Source organism: Notamacropus eugenii, chromosome 5, assembly GCF_028372415.1.
Source record: "Notamacropus eugenii isolate mMacEug1 chromosome 5, mMacEug1.pri_v2, whole genome shotgun sequence".
Classification (NCBI taxonomy): domain Eukaryota; kingdom Metazoa; phylum Chordata; class Mammalia; order Diprotodontia; family Macropodidae; genus Notamacropus; species Notamacropus eugenii.
In genome coordinates this window covers 173995181-174020860 of record NC_092876.1, presented here as the reverse complement: position 1 = coordinate 174020860, position 25680 = coordinate 173995181, and the positions used below count along the sequence as shown (strand labels likewise).

Here is a 25680-nt window from a genome sequence, read left to right as displayed (position 1 = left end):
AGAAATAATGAGGCTCAAGGAAAATGTCACTTCTTGGCCTTCAACCTGATCTGTCTATTATGCTTCTCTTCTACAGTGCCTCCTGATGATCCAGTCATCCTGGGAGGACCAGTGATCAGTCTTCGTGCGGGAGACCCCCTTAACCTCACCTGCCATGCTGACAATGCCAAGCCAGCTGCTTCTATTATCTGGATGAGGAAAGGAGAGGTCATGAATGGGGCCACTTACTCCAAAGTAAGGCACTGGAATGGAAAAAGTTGGGGAGTGGGTGGCAGACATGGACTTTTCTCTCAGTCCACAGGATCACAGAATGCTAACATTGAGAAGGACCTTAGAAATGAGAATACAGTCATGGAGTTAAATCTGGATAGGACCTCAGAGATCATCTGTTCCAATCCCCTCATTTTATAGGTTAAGAAACTGAGGCCCAGAGAGGGAAAGGGATCTGCTGGTGATCACACAGGTAGTCAGTCACAGAGACAGATATGTTTCAAATATTACATAATACAGGAATCCCTTACACATACGATTTTCCCCATCACAGTTTCAATATGTCACAGCTCAGCAAAAGAAATTAAATGGCAATTTAGGGGGAATTTTGCAGAAGCCACAGGTGATACTCAAAGACCAGCAGATAACACAGAAAAAGTTTAGAAACTTAGAAATTCATAAAATATATGTATAGTATTGTATAATATAGCCTATGACCAAATATATAACCCAAATTTTACAAGAAGGTACTATAAACACCCCATAAAAGAAAAAAAAAGTCAGACTTCTCTGGTACAAAGGGAGGGCCAAAAGCTTTTATGTGGACTTTCCAGGTCATGGGGACTCCCTGCCTTTAATCCCTAAAATGTGGAAGGTATAGCTGTATTTATTCCCTCGGCCTAAATTGCTCTTCATCAGTGACTGATTTTAGATTTTATTGGCTGACCCTATTCCAAGAAGCTGAACCCTCAAATTCAAAGGAATTCATGCTTTTTAAAAGAGGCAGCTCCAGGATTGCCCCAGGTTCAGAACTGCCATACCAGGTCAACAGCAGGAACCCACCCTCCAGGGCCCCTTCACCTCTCCACCCGCCAGAGTATGAGTGATAAACGCCTTCCCTCCAGCATAGTCCCAAGCCCTGGGGCTCTGAAAGCCAGATTATTAGGAGATAAATCCTCCAGCTTGTCTGTTGGGTAGGGAGTCACCCAGCTGTATCATTAAACATGAAAATATGACAATGAGAATATTCCAATCAGACGAGGGCAGAGGGGAAGGAAGCAGACATTCTTCCCAGACTTGTCAGGTCCTGTTCCCTTCCTAAACCCTAAGCAGCAGCTATGTCTTATAGCCTCGGAAGAGAAAAGATAGAATTTAACAGGACCCAGCAGAGGGCAGAAAGGGCTAAGGACAGCTGCCAGAAACTCGAATGACCTCCTGTCCCTCATTCCAAAGCCTGAAATTGGGATGTCAAGTTCAACTCTGCAAATATTTACTGATCACCTCCCCTCTGCCAAACACACATGGGGGTGGAGGGGAGTACTGAATAAGAGAAAACACAGCCTTACAATGGAATTCGTGACAGAGTTCAAACTCCTGTTTTCTGGGGCCTCATAGTTTTGGGGGGAGACAGGACATAGAGAATCAGATCCTAAATGGTTTGGTATAGCCTCTAAGTTTTCATCAGATCACTTGTCCTCTTGTTTTCACTCCCCCTTTTCAAGATTTACAACCCAGCATTGCTGCCTGGGCTCCCTCCTCTCTGCTAAAGCACCCAGCAATTACTCTTACCAAAATGTCACATCTGTTTTCTGTAATTGATGAAGAGTAGGTTCTGGAGCAGCCAAAAGTGGTAAAGGAAAGGAGTTTCTCTGAGAAGGGGGATGAGCCTACAAAGAGGTCTCCACAAAGAGCTGTAATAATAATTATTATTAATAATAATAAATGTTGGTGATGTGGATACCTCCCTCAAGTTGTTCAAGCATTTTATATTTTTCAAGGAACATATGATCCTCAAAATGATGGGTAAAGAGGAACAGATGCTATTAACCTAGGCAGCAAGGTTGCATAATTGATAAAGCTCTGGACAAGAAGTCAGAAACACTTGAGTTTCTAATCCTACCTTGGTCACTTACAAGCCGTATGACTGCGGACAAGTCACCTAATTTCTTTCAGCCTCAGTTTCCTCATCTGTAAAATAGATATAATAAAAACATCTACATTATAGGGTTGTTGTGAGGATCAAATGAGATAATATATTATAAAGGGCTTTGTAAACCTTTAAGGGCTATATAAATTCTAGTTATTATAATGGTGTGCAGATGAAGATACTGTGGCCAAGAGGTAAATTACTTACCCACAGTTCTACAGCTAACTAGTATGAGAGTCAGGACTAGAACTTGGGTCTCCAAACCCTAAACAGACTATTTTTCAACTATTGCTGGAGAAGGGGAGGAGACCAAGGAGTGTGGAAGGATAATATCTCAAGGGCATTAATTCTGAGGTCAACATAATCACCTTTGCCATCATCTTAAAGAATCTTTCCTCCAGAGGTGATCTAAAAGATGACGTCTGAGCACAAAAGGGAGCCAGTTAGTCAATAAGCATTTATTAGGAATTTACTGTGCACCAGATGGCTAAAAAAAAAAAAGATAAAAACAGTTGATCTTGAGTCCTGATCTTCTATACTAGTCTATCTCTCAAAAACAAAAATTCCTGGATGATTGTCCCTTATGCTCTTCCCCCTCACAAGTATGCTGAAGTCAGCTCCAACCCAAATCTACTGTTAGATTTTCAGGAGAAGCATTTACCCCTTGGAAATTGGCAAACACTAAGAATCAGGGCTTGATTTATTATTTTGTAGATTGTCTAGACTTAAGAAAGTGATGGGGGAAATGTGAATAATGCAGATTAAACTCAGTGTGTCATGCATACACTTTTTTTTTTTTCAAAAAAACAGTTGTTAAATATTTACCAGCACATCCCTAGGCTCCTTTTTTTCATGGTTAAGGCTATCAGATGACTCGGCAAAGGATTTGTTGTTGTTGTTCAGTAGTTTTCAGTGGTATCCAACTCTTCATGACCCCATTTGGGATTTTCTTGGCAAAGATAAGTGGCAAGGAGTGGTTTGCCATTTCCTTCTCCAGCTCATTTTGCAGATGAAGAAACTGAGGCAAATAGAGTTAAGTGGCTTGCCCAGAGTCACTCAGCTAGTAAGTATCTGAAGCCAGATTTGAACACAGGAAGGTGAGTCTTCCTGACTTCAGTGGGGCACAAAGTGTCAGATACAAATGAAATAACTGAACAACAAAGTATCTATGCTTTATTCAGTCTCCTACTGGATGCTACAGAGAAGCCCAAGAAACACATTACCTGTCCCTTGTTCTGCCCTCCATACAACTGCCAGAGTGATATTCCTAAGGCACAGATCTGACCATGTCTCTTGCTCCCCTGCTCAAGAAGTTCCAATGACTCCCTCTTGCCTCTAGGATCAGATATCAGTTCCTCTGTTTGGCATTGAAAGCCTTCACAGTCTGTCTCAAACCTATCTTTCCAGACTGATTTCACATTTCTCTTATTACCTGTGTCCTAGCCTATATTTTCCCTATATCTGACGTTTCCCATCTCCATGCCTTTGCCCAGGATGCTCTCCCCAACACACACATACACACACACACACGTACCGCTTCCCAGTATTCTCCCTCCTTATCTCTCCATCTTGAAATCTTTAGCTCCTTTCAATGCTTAGCGGAAGTGCTACCTCCTAAAAGAAACCTTTCCAGAAAATTTTCCCAATTGTTAGTTGTCTCCCCCATCCTGATATTGCTTTTTATAAATTTTGCATTAAATCATTGGTGTACAAATTGTTTGTTCCCAATAGAATGTGATCCCCTTGAAGGCAGGGGCTGTTTCATTTTTATCTTTGCATGCCCCATGCTTTGCACAGTGCCTGGCACATAGTACTTAATACTCCAAGCATCTGTTTAATTGAATTGAACTGAGCCACCAAGGAGACATAAAATGTTAACTGGCAATATGAGTCGTTACAAGAGATATCACAAGATGATCTGTGATGAGGTGACAGGTAACTGAGAGATGAAATAGAAGTTCAGGAAAAGGAGGAAACACCAGGGGCTGGAGACTCCATGTTTCTCTTTCCTGGTCCAAGCCCTGCATTCATCTGGTCTCACAATCCTACGGATTCATTGGGTTTTCCTTTTTGTGTCTCTGAAGTTGGTGTTTACAAACAAAAGCATCAAAGATAGCTCTCCAAGGTCTCCACGTTGGTTTTGCTTTCTTTTTCCCTTTCCTCCCGATAGACAGCATCATCAGGCTGTCTTAAAATGAGCCTGCCCTTCCATCCCATGTGTTTTCATCTGGGCTTCTGGGCCTTGAAGTTGGCAGTGGCATTATCATCTGAAATGCCAAAAAATAAATAGATAAGAGAGTAGGAGGAGAGGTGACAGAAGAGGGTTTGATCTCCTTAGAGGAAGGAGGAGGAAGGGATGTTTGCTGAGCAGAGATGCTGAGGCAAGAGAAGAGAGAAGAGGATGCATTCTGAAGCACCCCTGGTTTGGTTTCTGACCAGGTCATGATCTGAGGTCTGGATTTAATCTTCCCCTCAGAGCCAGACCCAGAGAAACCAGCTTTCTCCCCACACCCCAACCACAGCTCAAGCCTTTCTCAACAGATGGAGCTTCTGCTGGCTCTTCCAATCAATTATATACCATCCAGGGCTTATGGCCTGAAAGCAGCCCTGAGTTTATATAGTGCAATCTCCAGTTCCATTTTATAGATGAAGAAATTAAGACATAAGAAGACAAAATGTTTTCCCTAACATCACATAGCTAGTAAGTAGGAGAAGCAGCTAGGTGGCCTAGTGCATAGCGCACTGGGCTGGGAACCAGGAAAACTCATCTTCTGAGTTCACATCCAGCCTCAGACACTTTGTAGCTGTGTGACTCTGGGCAAGTTAATTCACCATTTGCCTCAGTTTCTTCATCTGTCAGATGAGCTAGAGAAGGAAATGGCCAACCACTCCAGCATCTTGGTCAAGAAAAACCCAAATGGGGTCACAGAGTGTCAGGTACAAATAAACAACAATACACAGTAAGTAGCAGAACTGGGATCTGAGCCCAGATTCCTGACTCCAGGGTCTTGTTCATTATACTTCACCTGAGAAGACAAAACTAACACAAACGAAATTATTAGCAAGACAATCAAATAAGGATTGTAGCAGACATCAGTGTGTTGCTTTAAGGTTGACCAAATGCTTTGTACACATTTAATATAAGTAACAGATGGAAGGGTGGATAAAGAGCTAGCCTTGGAGCCAGGAACTTGCCTCTGACACAATACTGTCTGTGTGACATTGAACAAGTCACTCACCCTCTTCAAGCCCCAGGCAACTCCGAGACTCCTATAAATTGCAGAGCAGGTGTTGGCTGGTAGACAGAATTTCCTCTTTGGAAGTGTAATATACAAGCAAGATCACAGGTCTGGTGTTAGATACAAATAACGCTAAAAGAGTTTGGGGCAGTGAGAGATTGATATGGGCTGTAGTTGGCAGAACCCTCACGGAGAGGATTAGTCCACAGGCTACAGGGCAAATACACCCAGTAAAGCAACTTTCTGGAATAGTCCAGAGAGGTTGGTCATCTCAGACCCCAGCCTCCAGCCTCACCAGCCCTAGAAGTCCCCATAGCTGACCTGGTGGGCACAAGATGCTGCTCAAATAACTCCACCCCTTTCCTCTCCATACCAATACCTTTGCCCACAGGACTCTCAGGGCCAGTGCTAATTAGGAGCCATGGAGGGTGGTCCTATCCCTGCCAGCACTGACTCCTATGAAATTAATTAGGGTTCAGATCATTACAATGTAATCATTAGGAACTAATTCCAATCACTGCAGCCCTCTCAGCTGTGTACTCCCCTTCTGCTCCCATGCCCCCAGCCCCAGCCTCCTTTGTATCTCAACTCCTCATTGATTGCCACACTGAGGTAAGAAGAGATTTGGGAAAGAAAAAGAAGCCCTGGGAATAGATCACCAAGAAAACAGTGTTCCCCGCCCCCTCAGCATCTGCACCATAATTCCCTCTAATGAACGGACACACTGCCTCATCCCTCTGACTCCTGCCCAGGAGGCAGTTTGGGATTGCCAAACTAGGGACTTGCTAGTGGCCTGTGGGGAGTCCTGAGGATGGGGAACTCACTGTTCTGGGGGCTGGGGGCTCCTCTATTATCCTTGCTGCTGACTCATAGCCTGGCCTTTTGACTCTGCTGAGAAGATTGGGTTTGCCCTGATGTGGCCCTGAAAGGGGTGCTCAGTCTCAGAAGCATCAGAGGTCCAGGGATCATTAAGGAGAGTAAATCCAACAACTGTGGTCCAGACCCTGTTGGAGTCACTTACATTTTGCTTGGTCCCTCTACTCCAGCCAGTCCTAACCACGTCTAGGAACACTATAGGGAATAGAAAGGAAGTATTTATTACATGATCCCTACCCTGAAGGGGCTTTCAGTCTAGCTGAGCAAACTAAATTGATATACATGAAACCATTAGTGGGGTTTTTTTCATACGATAAGAATAGTGATTGGTTTTGCCAAGCATTTTAAGGTTTATACACAAGATTTCATTTGATATGAGATGGTATATATAGATTGAGTGCTAGAGGATTTTTAAGAGGAAAAGATTGATGTGGACTGTGGTCATCAGAGGTTTCATGGAGATTACCTTACAAATTTCAAGGAAACACCCACACATTCACACACACACATACACACACACAATTTACAAATATGCTCCTGATAGGCAGAAACAACTTTATTTCACCTTTCTAGCTCTGGTCCTTAGCATAGGGACTAGAGTGGTCCCTGGAATTATGAAAATTATAAAAGTGATTTTGTGAAATGAAATTAAATATATGTATGTGTATACATATATATCTGTGACCTTGAATAAACCACCTCATCTCTCCAGGGCCTCAGTTTCTTCCTCTGTAAAATAAGGGACATGGAGTAGATGATCTTTGAAGTGTCTTTGAGCTCTAATGCTTTGTGACTGGATGGTTCTACATATACACTTCTTCTTCTTACATGTCCACTTTTTGGTAACCCTTCCCCCTTCACGTATGACATCCCATTCACACATATGTACGTGAGAGTATCCACTGCCACATGCACATTCACTAATTTATACACATGTATTAATAGATATGCATGTGCCTATATATGCTTCTACACACACACACACTCATACATACATAAAGAAGGGAATCACAGGGAGAATAAATAGAGAAAAGGAGTAGGTCCCAGGAAATCAGGGACTGCATCTTCATATATAAGTTGATAAGATGCTCTGGGTCTTTCAAGTGCCTGAGGCTAGGATGGGATTTGGTCATCAGCAGATCTAGCAATAATAGCTAGCACCTACTATGGGCCAGGCACTGTACAAATATGATCTCATTTAATCCTCACAGCAACCCTGGGAGGTAGGTGCTAGTATTATCATCCCCATTTTACCATTGAATAAACTAACGCAAACAGAGACTTACCCAAAGTCACATAGCTAGTAAGTGTCTGAGGCTGGATTTCAACATGGGTTTTCCTTACTTCCTTTCCTTTCCTTACTTTCACTATACCACCTAGAGTTTCAACTAAGACAACTTGTATCCAGGGAAAATATAGTGCTGAGGGAGAAGAGGGAGAGTGGGGCAGAAAATAAACCACCCCAGGGGCAATCATATCATAAGAGGGCGTGCCCATTCCCTAAGAGAGGCCAGGTTGTAATGCTGCAGCAAAACTGATGATCCTAACTCCCTAACCCCTAGGAGAAGCAGAGATGGGGTACCAGGAAGGCAAGGCTCAAAGTGCCGCAGACAGGACCTTGGCTATGAGTGTTTTGGGGGTACAGAAGCACTGGTGGAGAAAGGACCTAGGTCCAGGTAAAGGAACACAGACAATGGACCAAAAGACTGTCACAGTCAGAAAATGAGTCCCATTCCCAAATGTTAGTACCCTAGGACAAAGCCTCAATCACCCCATACTAGTTAAGCCTCTAGGGTTCAGGACACTGTCCAGGCCTGTCAGAGGGAAGGGAAGCCAAGAGACCTGGTCAAAGTCAAAGCAGCCTTTCCACCCTCCCACCAACACACACACACACACATACACACACACACACTGATCAGAGTGGGAACAGTAGCAGCCTTCCAACAGTGTGGCCCTTCTGACAGTACAGTATTGGCAAAGTAAAAAGAAATTCTCTAACTAGTGCCTAATAATTAATGCCCTTCCTAACCTAACCCAAAGCTGTCTTGCATGCTAATGAACTTTTCTGAAGCTAGAAGGTGGCAGCTCCATGTCCCTAGGGTGCCTCAAAAACCAGACTCATTCCCAGGAAATGAAAGAAGGAAGAAGAGAGGAGACTAGAAAGAAGGGAAGAAAAGGATAAAAGAAAAGAGTAGACAGAGGAGGGGAGAGAATTGGACAAGGGGAGAAAGAAAGAAGACCAGACTTGACCAGCAATCCCCTGGACTAGACTGCATTCCCTGGAGCCCTGGCATTCTGTGCTTCAGTATGATAAAGGACAAGTTCAGTGCTATCAATGGTTTTTACCTCTAAAATATTAAATGACATATATTGGCAGCTCTATGATTTCAAAGATGGAAGCTTGTTACTCCAGTGGATGTCAGAACCACTTCCTGCCTTCTTCTCGGGTGTGATTCTTATCTAATCTCAATGGAGCATCTATCAAAGAGACAGAGGCCTTCCTCTTAGTGTCTAGGTGGTATACCAACCCATACTACCCTGTGAAATTATACATGTATCCAAAATAATATCATATATGATAACCTCCCAGCATGAAAATCAGCTTAATTTCCTCTGGATTGCTCTAGCAACTCCCCAAGTGATCTTTATTTCAAAGGGGCATACCCTACAGGCTCCTGAAACTCATTTTCATGAACTCCATTTTTTTATCAAAAGAAAGAAAAGAGCAAAGAAAGGAACAAAGATGATGGACAAGAAATAAGAAGGGTAAAGAGAGAATAATCCCGTGCATAGCCAGACTCTAGCTTCAGCCTTTCATTTCCTCCCACTCCCCAGTCTTTACTTACCCTAATCTCCAAACCCTCCCCACATCAGCCCCTCTCCTCATGTGCCCCAGTCTGTTTTTCTTCCTACAAAGTCCCACAGATCTTGTGCAATCCGGCAGTTATCTTAGCCTGCCAAATTTCCACCTGGGCTTCATCTGGCTGCATCCACTCTGGTGTAACACTTTAGATGCCCTTGGCCATCCTCCTTACTTCAGAAAATCAGAAAAAAAATGAGTTCCCTAGGGAGGGCCAGGTGGTGTGAACCTGTATGTTTGGTGAGTGGGGGGCATCCATCAGCAGATTAGCCTTCTTCCTAGGTTGCATTCCTTCTTCTCTCCTTTGTCCTTGTTTAATGAATACATCTTCCATTTTCTCTAATTAGATGCAACAAACAGACTTGAACCAGAATTTTTATTTCCCAGAAAAGCAAACGCCCGGACACAGTAAATATGTCATTAATCATCATTCCAAGGCAGAGAACCAGCAATGGGTGGGAGAAGCAGCCAGGGGCCTAATTAGTGGCTTGGGGTTTCATTGTTCCACTCCTACCAGCACCCAGTCCTGCCTCTTCCCCTCTTCTCTGCAGAATCCAGGAGAGATCAATCGAAGAAACTCCTGGCAGAGTCAAACTTATGCAAATGTGTCTTGTTAGCAAAACGAAAAGGCAAAGGCAAAGAAATGAGGGGAAAAAGAAAACAACCTTTCCACCCTCCCACCAACACACACACACACACACACACACACACACACACACATTTTTATTTCCAACCAGGAAATTGTTCTTATTATCGCTTGGCTATTTATAGCCTGTGTGTTGTCTGCTGAGGAGCCCCAAGCCAACGTGTTAATGTGATCTGGGCTCCAGTCTGGGCCTGAGTGATGCTCTCTCCTCTCCAGCCCCAGCATCTAGGCTCTTCTGAGACAACAATTCTTCATCCTCCTCTAAAAGGAGGCTAATCAGGCCAGTCCTATGGAATGATGGGTCACTGCCCCTCCCTAGAGGGCCTAGGGATAGAGGTCTCCACCTAGGGTACTTCCCTGGATGAAATCAAGGGAGTAACACTGGCCAAGCTTTTGTAAAATCTACCAGGTCACCTAATGGCAGGAAGGTGATTCTGTCCTATTTTATAAAGGCTCATAACAGCCCCATTTGAGGGAAAGAACCTTTAAGATTTGATAAAGAAAGTAGGCTAAGGGATAGCCACTAAGATCTTCATGTCTATCTGTTCTCCATCTCCACCAAGTATAGAACAAGAGGGGATAGGACAGTTTCCCCCACACAATTAGCATTTAATGAATTGGCTGGATTAAATCACAGAATTTTTAAAACTGGAAGAGATGTTAATCAGTCGTTTAGTCCAACCTCATCATTTTACATATTAAGAAACTAGGCCCAGAGGTTTTTAGTGGCCTTGTCTCAGATCACCCTGGTAATAAGGAGCAAGTCACTTAACTGCTTCTTCATCGTTCAAATGGGGGGATAAGAGCAGCCTTGCCTACAAAGGGATCTGGAGGTTTCCAAAAATATTGGAAGTGAAAGCACTTTGGAGAAATAAAAAGCTTATAGAAAGGGAGATGACGAGGTATTAAAGAGGACCATTCATATTGGTCTTGTCAACATTTTTCACAAATTGTAACCCACTTCTATGATCTTCGTTATTGGGCTCAGCAGTGGGACAATAATGGCAAACAGGAGGAAGTGATGTGTGGTTCCCACCAAGACTTCAAGGGAAGAGGGTACCTAAAATTCCACTGGACTACTGAGATAGTTGGTGTCTTAGTGAGTAGGGTGCAGAGCCTGGAGTCAGAAAGATTCATTTTCCTGAATTCAATGACCCTGGGCAAGTCACTTAACCCTATTTGCCTCAGTTTCCTCATCTGTAAAATGAGCTGAAGAAGGAAATGGTAAACCACTCCAGTATCTTTGCCAAGAAAACCCCAAATGGGGTCATGAAGGGTCAGAAATGACTGAACAACAATTTCAGGAGGAAGGAAGTAGTTTTAGGGCTGGTGTTGGTATGAAGGTTGAAAGACTGACAAGAGGAATAATCAAGGGAACGTGAAAGGAAAGGTCACCAGCAATTTTGGTGAGAGTATGTCCTGAGTCTGTGTTTCTATCCTATCAAAAACTAAGATGGTGTCATAGGGAATTTATCGTAGGCTCCAAAATTGAGAAGCAACGATGGCATTTGTACTCCTTCAACAGAAGGGGGTAACTGACTTTAGCACCAAGCTAATCAGAATAATTCATCCAAATATGAAACTACCAAATGGTGAGCTTCTGCCCCCTCGCTGCTAACCTGCAGGTGTACTCCTTCCTGGATGCCCCTATCCAGCCACAGCTTTCCCAGCACTGACTTCAAGGAATCCTTGCATCTGTTTCTTCCCATCATGAGGCAGCATCTGGGCTCTCTCTTACCAAAGAGCCTCAACTGAATTTGTATTATTGCTTGCCCTGGGTGACAGAATTACTAGTTACGGCTCTTGTTTTAGTGAGGTTGGCAGGAGAATATGAATGAGTCAGTCCATAATACATTCCAGAGAAAGTGTAGAGCTTTGGCATGTCGGCTGTGCACTGGGACTAGGTAGGAGAAAGATTGGTAGAAGATCAGTGCAACCCTTCCCCTCCAATCCCCTTTCACACATACACCCTTCAGTGTGTACCAGCAGAATGCAATCACCTGTGAGAATATCAGGTTGAGTCTTGTGTAGCATACTTGAGTCACAGACTTCTTCATTTCTCCTAGATTCTATGCAGGAAAAGATCACCCAGGTTGGGGATCACAGAATGATCTAGAACACAACACTAAAAGACAAAGTATCTGCCTACAACACAAGGGCTCTGTACCCCCAAGAAATACATGGATAGATTTCAGGAGATAAGTAAACTTGAATGGAAAAATGTCCATCTTTATTTCAATCTAAAGACTTTACCAGACACCCAAAGAGGGCCATGATCCAAAAAAGGTCAAAAATCCAGACCACCACCTAGGCCCAGGAAAGGCAAACAGAAAGAGTAGAAAATTCATAATATACTACAATTTATCTTCAATAAGGTTTTTACCTGTTTTTCATTAGGTCAACTTAATTTCTTTAGCACTGTGAAAACCTAGACCAATGCTGGTTTTTACAACAAATGAAGAGTTTGACTTAGCAGTCTTGTCTTTATCTTATGGGTCAGACTTTCAGTTAGACAAAGGAGAAGGCTCCTAGGCTCACAAGATCATCATTGATTTAGGGCTAGGAGGAAGTTAAAAGGCTACTCTGTCCAACTCCTCCATTTTACAGGTGATGAAATCAAGATTCTGAAAGAGACATTGACTTGCCCTCCCAGTAGAATATAAACTTCTCAGGAATTTTAACTGTTTAATTTTTGACTGCCTGTCTTCAATACCTAGCACGCAGTAAACTCTTAAATGCTTGTTGAATTGAATTGTCAAAGGTCAAATAGCTATTAAATTGCATAGCTGGAATTTAAGGTCAGAACCTCTGACTCCAAATCTCACATCTTTCCTTTGTACCCCGTTGCCCTCCCAGCCTACATTGAAGGCTATATCCTCACCTCTACTGAAATGGGACAACCCAGTATTAACCTCTTTCCCTTCTTAGCCCTCATGGTTTCCAGGCTAGAGTAACCAGTGTCCTGTCTTCCTTTCTTTTTCCTTCTCTCCTCTAGACCCTGCTTCGGGATGGAAAACGGGAAAGCATTGTGAGTACCCTTTTTGTCTCACCTGCTGATGTGGAAAATGGGCAGCGCATTGTGTGCCGAGCCACCAACAAAGCTATCCCTGGGGGGAAGGAGACCTCAGTCACTATCGACATCCAGCGTGAGTGCTACTTGTGCTTAGACCTCACCAAGGCTTTGCAAATAGGAGGTGGAGTGTCAGACCATCTAGTTCACAGTCACACAGAGTTTATCCCCAATTTCCTCATGACCAATATTGACATTTAAAATCTATGCCCCTCCTAATCACAGAAAACTGACTGGTAAAACTAGTTTGTGGGTCAATAGCTGGTTTGGCTATATCTACATGACCACAATTGAGAGATATACTATTATTTTGAAAAGACATTAGAGTACACCCACTTTCAGTCAATTCAGCTGTGTCTGACTCCTTGTGACCCCATTTGGGGTTTTCTTGGTGAAGATTCTGGATCGCTTTGCCATTTCCTTCTCTGGCTCTTTTTAAAATGAGGAAACTGAGACTTGCCCAGGGTCATCCAACTTGTGTCTGAGGCCAGATCTGAACTCAGAAAGAAGAGTCTTCCTGACTCCAAAACTCTATCGACCATGCCACCTAGCTGGCACCCCTGGAAGGGCAATGCAAATGCTTAAAGTTCAGGACAGTATTTCATTTAGATTTGAGTCTGAAGAGGGTTCACTGCCTGTCAGTCTCAAGGAATATAAAGTTTTCATCACAGCTGACTGGGTGGCTCCCTTTCACATTTCTGTCATTATTTGATATATTTAAATATTTATTTGTAGTACTCAAGAAGTTTTTTTTTCTCTCCTTGGGTAATTTCCCTCTGTAATTAGGGCACAGTGACACCAGATGGTAGTGTTTTCGGTTCCATGTTCGAATAACCTACCAGTGGACACTGTTAAGACAAGAGATTAGGATATCAGATCATAGCACTGTGGACTTTTGGAGCAGACAGGGCTCCCAGAGATCATTTTGTCCAAATCTCTCATTTGTACAGATAACTAAAGTCCAAACGGGAAAGATGACTTATTTAAGATACGTAGGAAATAATAAAGTCAGGATTGAAATTGAGGTCTTCTGCTCTTTGTAACACATGTCTCTACTTTTTCATGTTTTTCATAAAATTAGTTTCATGTCAATCTATGCAGCAATATCAGTTAGGCCATCATAATCCTAGGTAATTCTAGAATTAGACTTTAGGCAATTCTAATTCATAGGACCATTCTAAGTTCCGTGCTGACATAAACTGACCCATAAAGACACAAGGTAGGTTCCAGACATTACAGAGATCAGCTCAGGTCTCTAAAATCTAAAATTTTAACTTCCTGGGCTAGAAGAGCACAATTTGATATGTAGCAGATGGAAGATATAGCCTGAGCTCTAGATTGTAGTAGACATCACCTGGGTTCTATTATACCATCACTTGGGCCTTACAGTGCAACTTGGCTGCTGAGAAGGGGAGGTCCTTCTTCATAATAGGTTTTATCATATTAACCCACTTAGGCATTTCTTTTCTTCCCACTCTGCCTAGGAAGCACCCAGGCTTCACATCCCCTCTTTCTAGGCTTCTTCCTAACCTGAGATCTGGATTTCCGTTCATACCATCATGGGAATTACCATCTATCAAAGGTTTTTCAAAGCCCAACTGTTTCTCCAAGCAAGGATAACCATGATTCCACTCAGCTTTCGACACATATTGGTTGATTGAATGTCCTATATCTGAAAGAAAAAATGAGCTTTAAAAAAAACTACAAGGGCACCCACTGCATCCCAGGCCAATGCCAGTTATCTTGACTTATGTCTTGCTATTGTACTTCAGTGACTCTGGAGGAGAGAGTGAGGCAGATGAGTGCTACTCTGCCTCACTTAAATCCAATTCATGCACAAATCAAGGCATTGCTTTTGTGATGTCATTGGAATCATTGATCAATTAATCAATCAACCTATATATTAAGTATTTAGTATGTGCCAGACCCTGTGCATTTGGGATACCAAAAAAAAAAAAAAAAAAAAGGAAAGAAAAAAAATAGTCCCTGCCCTCCAGCAGCTTATATTCTAATGAGAGAAACAAGACGTGTATAAACAGGTATATACAAGATATGTAGAGAGAGTAAATGGAAGGTAACCTTAGGCAGGAAGGCTCTAGTTGCTGAGGAGACTAGAAAAAGTCTCCTGTAGAAGATAGTGTTTGTGCTGAGTCTTGAAGGAAGTCAGGGAATCTAAGAGGTAGAGGTGAAGAGGGAGGGTGTTTAGGCATGGGGGACAGACAGTACCAAGGAACAGGGTGGAGTGTCCTGTGCAAGAAGCAGCAAGTTGACCAGTTTGACTGAAACTTAACATTTGTGAAGGGGAAAAAATGTTAACACAACTGGAAAGGTAGGAAGGGGACATGTAGTCAAAAATCTTAAATGCCAAAGGACAGATTCCTCCACCCTAAACAAATGATCCCCATTGAGCCTCAAATTAAACCTTGTCAAAAGAACAAGTGGGAGATGACAGCACCTCATTTCCCTGCCACAAAGAATGTCCCCAGAGCCATCCCTCCTTCGTACCCACCAGTCCCTAGTCTGTCCAGGAAACATGGCTGAGTTTAAGAAACAGAGAATCCTAGGATTTAAGGTCAGAGAATTATCTGGCCCAAACCACTTACTTTATAGAGAAAGTGCTAAAGAAGTGAGGTGATTTACACAAAGTCATATTCCCCAAGGAAGTTGCAAAGCTGGGGTTTGAACCCAGGCCTTCCTATTCCAATTCTCTTTCCCAGATGCTACATGAGCAGGCCTCTAGGAGCTGGCAGCTGTGGCACTGAAAAGCAGCAGGGCTTCAGCTCCAACCCATTATCCATCATATAAGGAGAATCTCTCCCATAAACAAGATCATCATCATCTTAATAGCCCATCCGACTATTAAAAGACTGTTTGTCTAAATGCTCTCTAATGAGATGATCAGTTTAACAGGGTGGCCCAGATAACAGATGTTTCATAGGACTGGAGAAGGCAGTGATTAAGGGGGACAATATGCCCACTGATTTTCAAGTAAGGATCATTGTCCTGCCCTACTCCCACCACCGTTAAGACTAAAGTAAAAGATGAGTCAGCTGGACTAAGGAATGGAAGTCAAAGTGGGGATTAGAACCCAGGTGATCTGACTTCCCAGATCCATACCATAGACACTCCCACCTTTTTTGGAGCACAAAGGATATGCACTTCCCAGGACCATAGACCACAGAGACAAACCTTCAGCTTGCTCATGAAACCTTGTGACATTTAAGAACCACTGAATCGTAGGATTTAACCTAAAGCAGTGACCTGATCCCCAGATTCCAGGGTATATAAAGATACTGCCTTCCCCAAAACATCTTCATTACTGGGGTACCATGTTTGTGAAGGGAGGGAGAAGAGGGACCCCTCTAGTGTAGGACACTTTTAGGGGTCAGCCTGGTGTCCCAGGTCAGTCAGATATTAGCCCAGTGATGGGTGCCTTTTGTATTTATCCCTGGGTGAAAAGGAGAGCAGCAGAGACCTTAGCTATAGAAATTACCCACCAACCTGGTATCTCCAGAATTTGTTGACATGTCTAACCCTGACCCACAGACACAAAGTCACTTGAGTTAAGCCTGCCTTTCTTTGTTCACACGTGGTCATTAACTAATGGCAGGAGTAGCAGCCATCCCAGGCCAGGTGCCCTAACCACAGTTTAGAGATTTGAATCTGTCCAGGAGGAAGAAAGCCTAAGACACCCTTGACAATGAAACCTTTTTTGAGTCCTGACTTCATTGTGCTCATCCACCCATATACATTCATACACTATAAAATCACAGAATTTAAGAATTAAAAGGAAACTCAGCCACCATCTAGTCCAAACAGGACTTAAAAGAAATCCCGTGATGATAAACCTACCAAGTAGTCATCCAGCCTCTGTTCAAAAACCTCCAAGCAGGAGAGTTCCCCATCTCTCAAGCACACCCATTACACTTCTGGACAACTCTAATTGTCAGGAAGGTTTTCCTGACATCAAAGCTAAATTTGTCTCTCTGCAATTGCTACCCGGTTCTGCATTCCGTGGTCAAGCATTAGTTAGTCTAATTCCTCTTCCATATTGTGGTCTTTCAAATGCTCAAAGACAGCTATTGCGTTTCCTCTTCCCAAATCGTTTCTTCTCATACATACACATGTACACATATACACGTGTGTAAATGTACACCAATATGCACACACATATGAACTCACAAACATTTCCCACTCACTCTTTGCCTTCCTGAATCCCTCATCTAAGAGTTAACAAGGAGACCAGGGACTAGATCAGTGGTGCCTTTGCAAATCTTCATGTCTGTTCCTAGCTAACCAAGGAGAAACATCTGAACTCAAGAAAAACATGTGTTTGTTTACTTGTTTGTTTCCCTCAGTCTTTATGTGTTACACCAACGAAAGACAAAGCCCCAAGATTGACTAATAGGAGAGAATGCACAACACCCCCCGATACCTTACCACATCGGAACACTGCATCCAGCTGCCAAGTTTCAATAGGATGTTCAGCAAAATTGCTGAGTCAGAAAGTCAAGCCTCCTCCTACTGGCTCCAAAATACAACCCTCTTCCCCCACCAGGAAACACCACCCACCCCTCACTGCAAGCCTTTGCTGATGAAAACACTAACAGACTCACAGTTGTAACATCTGCTCAATATGATTCTGGTTCCACCAGCTATATCAAAGCTGCCCTCCTGTGAGTTGTGCAGCTGACATCACAAGTGGGATTAAAATCATGTTTAATAGTTGGATATGCCATAAACTATTTATACCACTGGAACCCAGCAGGTTTCTGAAAATTCATATCCTGCACCTTGAGAAGGAAAAAAGTAGAGGGGTCAAGGTGCTTCAGAACCCTGGGTGTGATTGTGCAAATCTTACCAAGATAACTCAGGGCTGAGGGAGTCACAGCTCACAGCTCACAATTAGAGAGAATTCAGGCAACAGGGAGACTGGAAAAAGGAACCTAAGAAGCACTGTGTTAATGTTAGTCAGGGTAACAGTGGGGAGGGAAAGGATGTGATGGAGTAGTTTGTGGGAACAATCAAATGAATCAATCAATCAGTCAATCAACAAACATTCATTAAGTGATCCCTATGTGCGAACCAAGGTGCTAGGACCTGAGGATACAAATGCCAAAATTGAAATAATCCTTACATTCTATAAGGGGAGACAAATACTACATAGGGATAAAAGGACACCAGTTGTTGGGGAGATCCTGAAAGACTTCATGAGAAGATAGTGATTGAGTTGAGTCTTGAAGGAAGGGAGGGATTCTGTTACACAGAAGTGAGAAGAGAACACATTCCAATCATGGGGGACAGCCAAAGCAAAGGCACGGAGATGGGAGATAGAGTACTGGATGTGAGGAACAGAGAGAAGACCAGTTTAACTGGAACATGAAGTACAGAAAGAGAAGTGAGAGCCTAGTGGCCAGAAGAGTCCATGAATAGGCATCACAATAACCCCCCTCTTCCAGAGTTGGACTCCGTCTACCAATCAACTGTCTAAACAATGCCTAGCCTATGATTGAGACCTGCATTGCCTGGTTTCTAATGATCAATGCATCTCCAGGGTCTTAATTGACCTTTAGTTTTTCAACATCTCAGTCCAACACAGGAGCACTCAGACACCCTCAGAGGCCGTTGGTCTAACCCAAAATGATAGCTCCAAAACAATGAACTATATTTTTCCCAAGATGTTTTGGATATCTTAACTGAGTTGAGATGCGATGAGATGAAGTGATACTGAGTCTAGTGCTACCTTTTCTGTCCTAACTTCATCTTTTTTCTATTTATACCTTTCACAGAAATTAATAAATGCCTTCACATAGTTCTTGGTTGGATCCTTCAGATTTCAAAGGCAACAAGTATTCATTAATTTCCTCCTGTGCACAGAACTTTATGCCAGGCACTTGAGAGTTACAATTTAAAGAGTAAATAAAGCTGTAAAATCTGGTCCCTGCCCTCAGGGAACTTTCAGAGTAGTAGAGATATGACATATACACAAATAGCTACAGTACAAAATTCTTACTGGTAAGTATATAAGGAAAATGCAAATAGAATGTTATGTGAGGTCTAAGGAAGGAAAGATCACAACAGTTTGAATGGGAGACAGGGGAGCAGCAGGGAAAGCTTCCCAAAAGATTCTTGAAATCAGACTAACAAACACATTTACATAGCGCTTGCTTTCAACGGGATTAAATCAGGCAATCTCATTCTTGCAGTTACTGTAACAAGTCATTATTGGTTCACTAATGCAACATACATTTTGGTTTATTATAATAATAATTAATGCATCAGTTATTAAGCTTTTGCCCATCATGACCCCACCCCAATTAGGGCAATGACAGGGTTAGGGTGGGGACATCAAGAGTAAAACCATCAGTCTTTGGGTCTCCAGTGTATTTAGGGAGGATTCTCCACCAAAGCCCCAAATCACATATAGGTGAGCCATATCCCGATGAGGAGTCTCATGATTCATACTTAACAAAAGAAGGTGATTAGCTGCTGTTGGGTAATGATAGGGCAGAGTCAGAAGGCGGCAAGGGGCCTGGGAAAGCCTGCGCCAATCTAGGCTGGTTATGTGCACTCCTCTCGTTGGTATTCGTCATTATACTTGTCTTTATTGTCATTTGAATTACACATTTTAAAATGAGACTAGAGTAAATTGCAAATACCTATAATTTGCCTCATAATTCTCCATGAAAAGACAGGTGGGTTGGCATCTTGGGTGGCAAACATCTTCCAGGGTAAATAGTTCCTAACCAGAGTCAGGGGGAGGTAGAGAAAATAGGAACAGAGGAAAGGAGGAGATTTCCTCCAAAGTGATTCTTACTAGTCAGGGAGTTAGGTCTCCCTGCTCCTGTCCCACTTTCCAATGTCTTCCTCAGCCCACAGTCACCCACACCATGAAGTCTCAGCATAAATAATTTCCTCACACAACTCCTAGGTGCATGGTTCTGAGAGTTGACTTTTTCACCAGCCCCAAAATGGTCCGTCTTTGAATACCACTAGTGGATGGCATGACCGCTGGATAAATAGACAAGGCTACTGGTATAAACTCTGGAAAAAGGAACCTAAGAAGCAATGATGTGTGAAGCTGCCCCCTAGGTCACTCACTGGCCCCCAAAGCTTCCTTAAAATGATAAGGGCCCTGCTTCTCCCATGGGACGCTGGGTATGAACAGAATAGGACTTTCCTTGGGTATCTTGGTGTAGCATAAAGAACACTGGGCTAGAAATGAAGACATAGTTCTAGTTCTTCATCTACCACCAACTGACCATTAGCAAATCATATCAAACTCAGTGAATCTCAGTTTCCTCATCTGTGAAATGAGCAAATTGGACAAAATGAGATCTAAGTCCAGTTCTCTCACTCTTTGACAAGTTAATTGTGAGGCAAAGCAAGGTTGGGCAGCACAGTCCTGGAGATTATGCTTCATTAGGCAAACATTTTCCAACATAGCTAATAAGTCAATTTATTATATTTCATCATATTTTTTATTAAAAATGTGGTTTGGGTGGGGGAGTCAGTAAAAATGACAATGATGTTCAAAGCAAAAGAGTATCAACATAACTTTTTTTTGTTTAATTAAGAACAAAATCACATCCCGTGACTTAACATCTCAGTCATTTTTCAAACTTGTTTGGCAGAAATTAACCTCTGTGGGAGAAAAGAAATCTAGTTCAGCTATGGGTACCACAGTACCCTCACCCACCTGGTCACTGTAGCCTTAGGCAAATCATTGTGCCTCAGTTTCCACATCTATATCATGGGAATGACACAGTTATTATGTACTTACAGTTTTGTCGAGAAAGCACTTGGTAAACCCTGAAGTACTACGTAAATGTGAAATTTTCAAAGTCAGAGAAATAGGACACAGAGTTCAAGGATGACAGAGACAGGTGCAGAGAGAGTGGCTGACTAGCCTAGGATGGATAACTGTTTGTTTCCTTTCTGGTTCAAGGATAGATAATGTTGTCCTTCCACTCTCAGTGTCCTGTTTCTCTGACTTTGACCCAAAGTCTACATAGCTCTTAACAATCTATTTCTCTGTCTTTGGCTCTCAATTTCTCCCTATCTCTGTCTCTGTTTTGTTGTGACTTGTCTCTCGTTGCTTCTCCATCCCTTTTACTCTGCTTCCTTCTGTCTTTCTCGGAACATTACCAATTGTCTAACTCATCTCTCTTGTTTTATAGATAAGGAAACTGAGGTCAAAAGAGATTAAGCAGCTTACAGGCAGGTAGAGAATGGCAGGAGTGGTATTTGAAGTCAGATCTTCTGAGTCTAAATCCATTGAGTTTTCCACTAGGGTCTTCTTGCTTTTGCAGGATTGGGACAGCTAGGTAGCACAATGGATAGAGTACCAGGCCTGGAGTCAGGAAGACCTGAGTTCAAATCCAGCCTCAGACACCTTCTAGCTGGGTGAGCCTGGCCAAGTCACTGTTTGCCTCAGTTTCCTCATCTATAAAATGAACAAACCATCCCAGAATCTTTGCCAAGAAAATTTTCCCAAATGGAGTCACAAGGAGTCAAATGCAACTGGACAACAGCAAGCTTCTGTTTTTACTGTCTGCCTAAAGTTTTTCTGTGTCGTGTGTGTGTGTGTGTGTGTGTGTGTGTGTATCTTCCCATCCCACTCAACACTCCAAAGTTTTACTACTTATCATTTAAAAGGAAAGTTCTCTAGGTAGCTCAGGGAGCTAAGAACCCTGTGACACCAATAAGGACTCAATGGAGATGATCAGACTGATGAAAGGCTATAAATGTCACTTTCAAGTTAACAGATGCACCAAGCTGATTATACCAGGAGATGTTACATAGCCATTTCAGAGGCAGGAAGTTTGCCTTTAAATGAAGTTCAGGGTTCACACATACACACACACATACACACACACACCTTTTTGGAAGTGAACCATTCTTCCTAAAATTCAGGAGATGGGCAGTGCTTACCCAGAGGATTCATAATAGCTGTGAGTTCCTAACCAAAGTTTCTGTTTAAATGCCAAGCCCCTAAGTCCATTTCTCCTAAGAAAGGGTCTTGTTTCCCTGCCACGATCATTCTTCTTGTCTTTTCAGTCATGCAGAAGCTGCTGGAATAGCAGCTACACAAATGTTTCCTGCAGTTGAATCTCAGGCTCATGTCTTCATCTGGCAAAGAAGGAGCCTCTAGCCTGGACCCTTACATACAGCAGTCGCTACTCATTTTGTCTCAAACCTAACTATATTTTTGACTTGGCAGATCCACCCCTCGTCAATCTGTCTGTGGAACCACAGCCAGTGCTAGAAAATAATGATGTCAAATTCCACTGCTCTGCAAAGGCCAACCCAGCAGTCACCCAGTACAGGTAAGAGCTACCACCTGGTTACCTAGCTAACAACAACCTGTTCCCTCCAAACATATACATTACATGCATATATATATATATATATGTATATACATATACATATATATATACACACACATATATATATATATGCACATACCATCTTCTGGGCAGGTAAAGGTGACTTCTGTGAGGGATGTGCTGGTAAATGTTTAGTAACCAGAGAAAGAACAGGTACCCACAACACACTAAAGTTTGATCTGTAGTATTAACATTTTCTAAATCATGTTCTTAAGTCCAGGCAATCAGCAAAACAATAAATAAAGTCCTGATTACAAATCAGCATTAGCCAATTTCTGAGATGAAATAATTACACTGAAAATTTAACAAGCAGCTCTCTTGAATTTAAGCTGGCTCTAGCACACCTTTGCCCCATTCCACATTTTACCCTATAAAACATGTGACAGACATTGGGCTCAGTATCATGCTGAGAACCAGACTTATGCATACTCTGGGAATCTTAAACTCTATGATTCAATAAGAGAATATATGTCTTTTGGGAACACAAAATGGGGAGGGCTGTCCAGAGATGAGATGGGGAAAAGCCTAGAAGAACCAATAGGATCCACATTTGGAAGCCTGGCCTTGCACAGAACATACATGGAACTGATAGAATGATAAAAGATTTCATTGTGGGTTTTTCAGGGCACTCAGATTTGATCTGTTGGCTATGCTTACCCAGATACTTTCCTGAATGTGTATACTTGTACAAGTATATATGCATACCATGAATATAGATAACCATGAATATAAGTTAACTATAGATACCATGAATATAAGTTAACCTGAGTTAACTTCACATGTTTCTATTTTTAAACTGGGTAGGTGAGGAAGTATAAACCCCAGGGTCTCTGTGAGTCCAGCAGATTCAGGGTTATGAATTCAGTTACTTGTCATGCTGAAAGACAAAGGGCAGTACTGAAATGCCAGAACTTTTCACCAGAAATGAATAGTAAACAGACAGAAAACTATCTCAGTCACATTACCAAATAAGTATAATCCCAAACCCCCCACCCCACTCCCACCCTACCCCCCCACTTCCCCCATCCCCACCCCCCCGACCCCCTGCTAAGGATTGGGAGTCAAGCTCCTCCAAACACTCATATGAGGCTTTGATAGGGACCAGGATGTAGCCAGTTTCTTGATCCCAATCTCCATGTATCCTTGCATGTTCCAGGTTAGCCTGTCTCATTGGCCCAGCAGCAATTACCATCTGCCCACTGCCCACAGTTTATCCCTCCATACCCAGTCTGATTATGGACCCAGAAGAGATTTCTGTTCTTTTCCTCTCTTCCCAGAAGCCTCTATCCTTCCAACCAACATCTGTTCCACGGACACACACTCATAGGAAATAGAATTTTTGCTTTCTTACAAAGAACCCTTGTACTCTGCTTTCAGGCATCCTGAGAACTGTAATCCTTTCCCTGTTGAACATGTCTGTTACATCCCACCCCGATAAAAAAATTTACCATCCCCTGCAAATTGTAACAGGTACACAGATAAGAATATGAACTTTACATAATATCTTATATTTGGAAATAATTCCAAGTTTCTACACGCACAAGTCACAGACAGAGGAAACAGTTGTATGCTTCTATATTAGAGTTAGATACAAAGTATACCATACATCTATTTTACTGCATGTGTAGTGTCTTTACCCATTCCCCTGGAAGCATCTGATCTTAGCCTGACCAGGTAGTGCTGACATTTTTGAGGTAACCCCCATCATACCTGAGCCCATTAATTCTTAAGGCAAGTGGCTATCCATAGGTTCACTGGCCTATTGTCCTAAACGGGGACTTTGTGAACTGTCTCTGTTCCCTAGGGCTGTCTGCCATTGAAATATGTGAAGTATAAAGCAAAAAGGCTGGATGCAACTTTAAAAAAATCAAAAGGACAGAAGAGGTGACCTTTTAAGATCCCCTCCAGTACAAAAATTCCTTGATTCCCTCAGATGGCTTGAGAGGCAGAATGATCTAGTGACTTGGAAGCAGGAAACATCAGTTCTAACACTTCATTAGCTATGTCGCCATAACTTTCTGAGTCTCACTTGCCTCCCTTTGAAAATGGGAACAATTGTACTTGTGCTCCTCACAGGATAATTGTAAGGTGGAAGCTTTGTAAACCTTAAGTCGCTTTGGAAATATGTGAGCTGTTATTATTAGATCATGGTCTGTGACTTGCCCAGGATTGTATCGCTAGAAAGTATCTGTGGTTAGATTTGAATTCAGGGCTTCCTTACTCTACTTAGCTGCCCCAGTAGAGACTTAGCGTTCACATCTACAGAAGGAGACTAATAATAAATAGCCTTAGCTCCTGGTTTGTAAGGTTTTAATGAGATAAAGTATGTACAGGGGTAATAAATGTCGGTTGTTGTTATTAAATTCCAGTTGTCAAGACAGCCTCATTACTTAAACATGACACTGGTTAATACCACTCCTCCATTCCCCTCCTGTCCCCGTTTATCAGTCCCCACATCCATTCAGTATCCTTGTGAGGCCTCCTGATATCGAAGGTATTCAGGCTGCAAGAAATGCAGGAAGCTTCACCTCAATTTAGGATTATGGATGTTAAGTTGGACCTCACCCTGACCTCTGTTTTCACTTTTTCTCTGTCATTGGAGGTGGGGGTTTAGTGGGTCAGAGCCCTGAACCTGAAGTCTAGAAGACCTAAGCTCAGATCCCACTCAGACACTCCTTGTGTTACTCTAATAATCTCTTTTAACCTCAGTTTCCTCATCTGTTAAATGGGGATAATAGCTCCTATCTCCCAGGGTTGTTGTGAGGAACAAATGAGATAATAGTAGTAAAATGCTTAGCACAGTGCCTGGCATATAGTAGGGCTACATAAATATTAGGTATTGCTGTGCCTTCAGATATTTGTGGCCACAGAAAACAGGTCTGTCATCAGGCAACTGGGCATTCCAGGACCTGTCACTATTGACGCAGGCAAAGCCCCCCACCTCAGGATGACTAGGATAGCCCAAAGGTGGTAGAAGAAAGTCTCCAGCAGGCCCCTTTGTCCCCTCCCTTGCTCTAAAAATGAAATTAGCCAATTAGGGAGAGTGCCCTGGGTCAGGTTCCCTGCCTCTCCTTCCAACCTCCTTCTCTGTCACCCGCAATCAGTTCTCTTTTCCTCATCCCCCAGCTCTATAGCTTGGGGCCCTTTGGGCTGGAAGTAGTTCTCTCAGGCTCCTTCAGATCCCACTCTCCATTCCTAGGCAGAGCCTGAAAGTTCCGCTGAAGGAAGAGGATAATGTGGGAAAAGTTAGGAGAAGAGAGGCCCCTAATGCACCCCCCACCCCCATGCCTCAGCATATATACTCTGCCCTTCTCCCCTGGGTGCTAAGAACTCCAGGGCGGCAAAGGATGTTAAGGAGAGAAGGAAGCAAGTGATTTTTTCTAGATTTTACAAGATTCTATAAAGTGAATTGGTTTGCCCACTCACCATTCTTCTCTATCTCTTCCTCCTTTTCTCTGAAAAG

The 25680-nt window shown here is 42.7% G+C and overlaps 1 protein-coding gene and 1 long non-coding RNA gene across 3 annotated transcripts in view; one reads left to right on the top strand and one right to left on the bottom strand.

Annotated features, from left to right (window-relative positions):
- KIRREL3 (kirre like nephrin family adhesion molecule 3) overlaps positions 1 to 25680 on the top strand; it is a 757177-nt gene that overhangs the window by 697612 nt on the left and 33885 nt on the right. For both annotated transcript variants that reach the window (XM_072611537.1, XM_072611536.1), the window contains exons 5-7: positions 77 to 234; positions 12754 to 12904; positions 22052 to 22157. In XM_072611537.1, the coding sequence (XP_072467638.1) occupies positions 77 to 234; positions 12754 to 12904; positions 22052 to 22157 (415 nt within the window). The remainder of the gene's footprint in view (positions 1 to 76; positions 235 to 12753; positions 12905 to 22051; positions 22158 to 25680) is intronic.
- LOC140505503 (uncharacterized) overlaps positions 4282 to 25680 on the bottom strand; it is a 45819-nt gene continuing 24420 nt past the window's right edge. The window contains exons 2-3 of the long non-coding RNA XR_011967534.1: positions 6398 to 6447; positions 4282 to 4404 (exon numbers count right to left, since the gene is read on the bottom strand). This is a non-coding gene — a long non-coding RNA (uncharacterized lncRNA). The remainder of the gene's footprint in view (positions 4405 to 6397; positions 6448 to 25680) is intronic.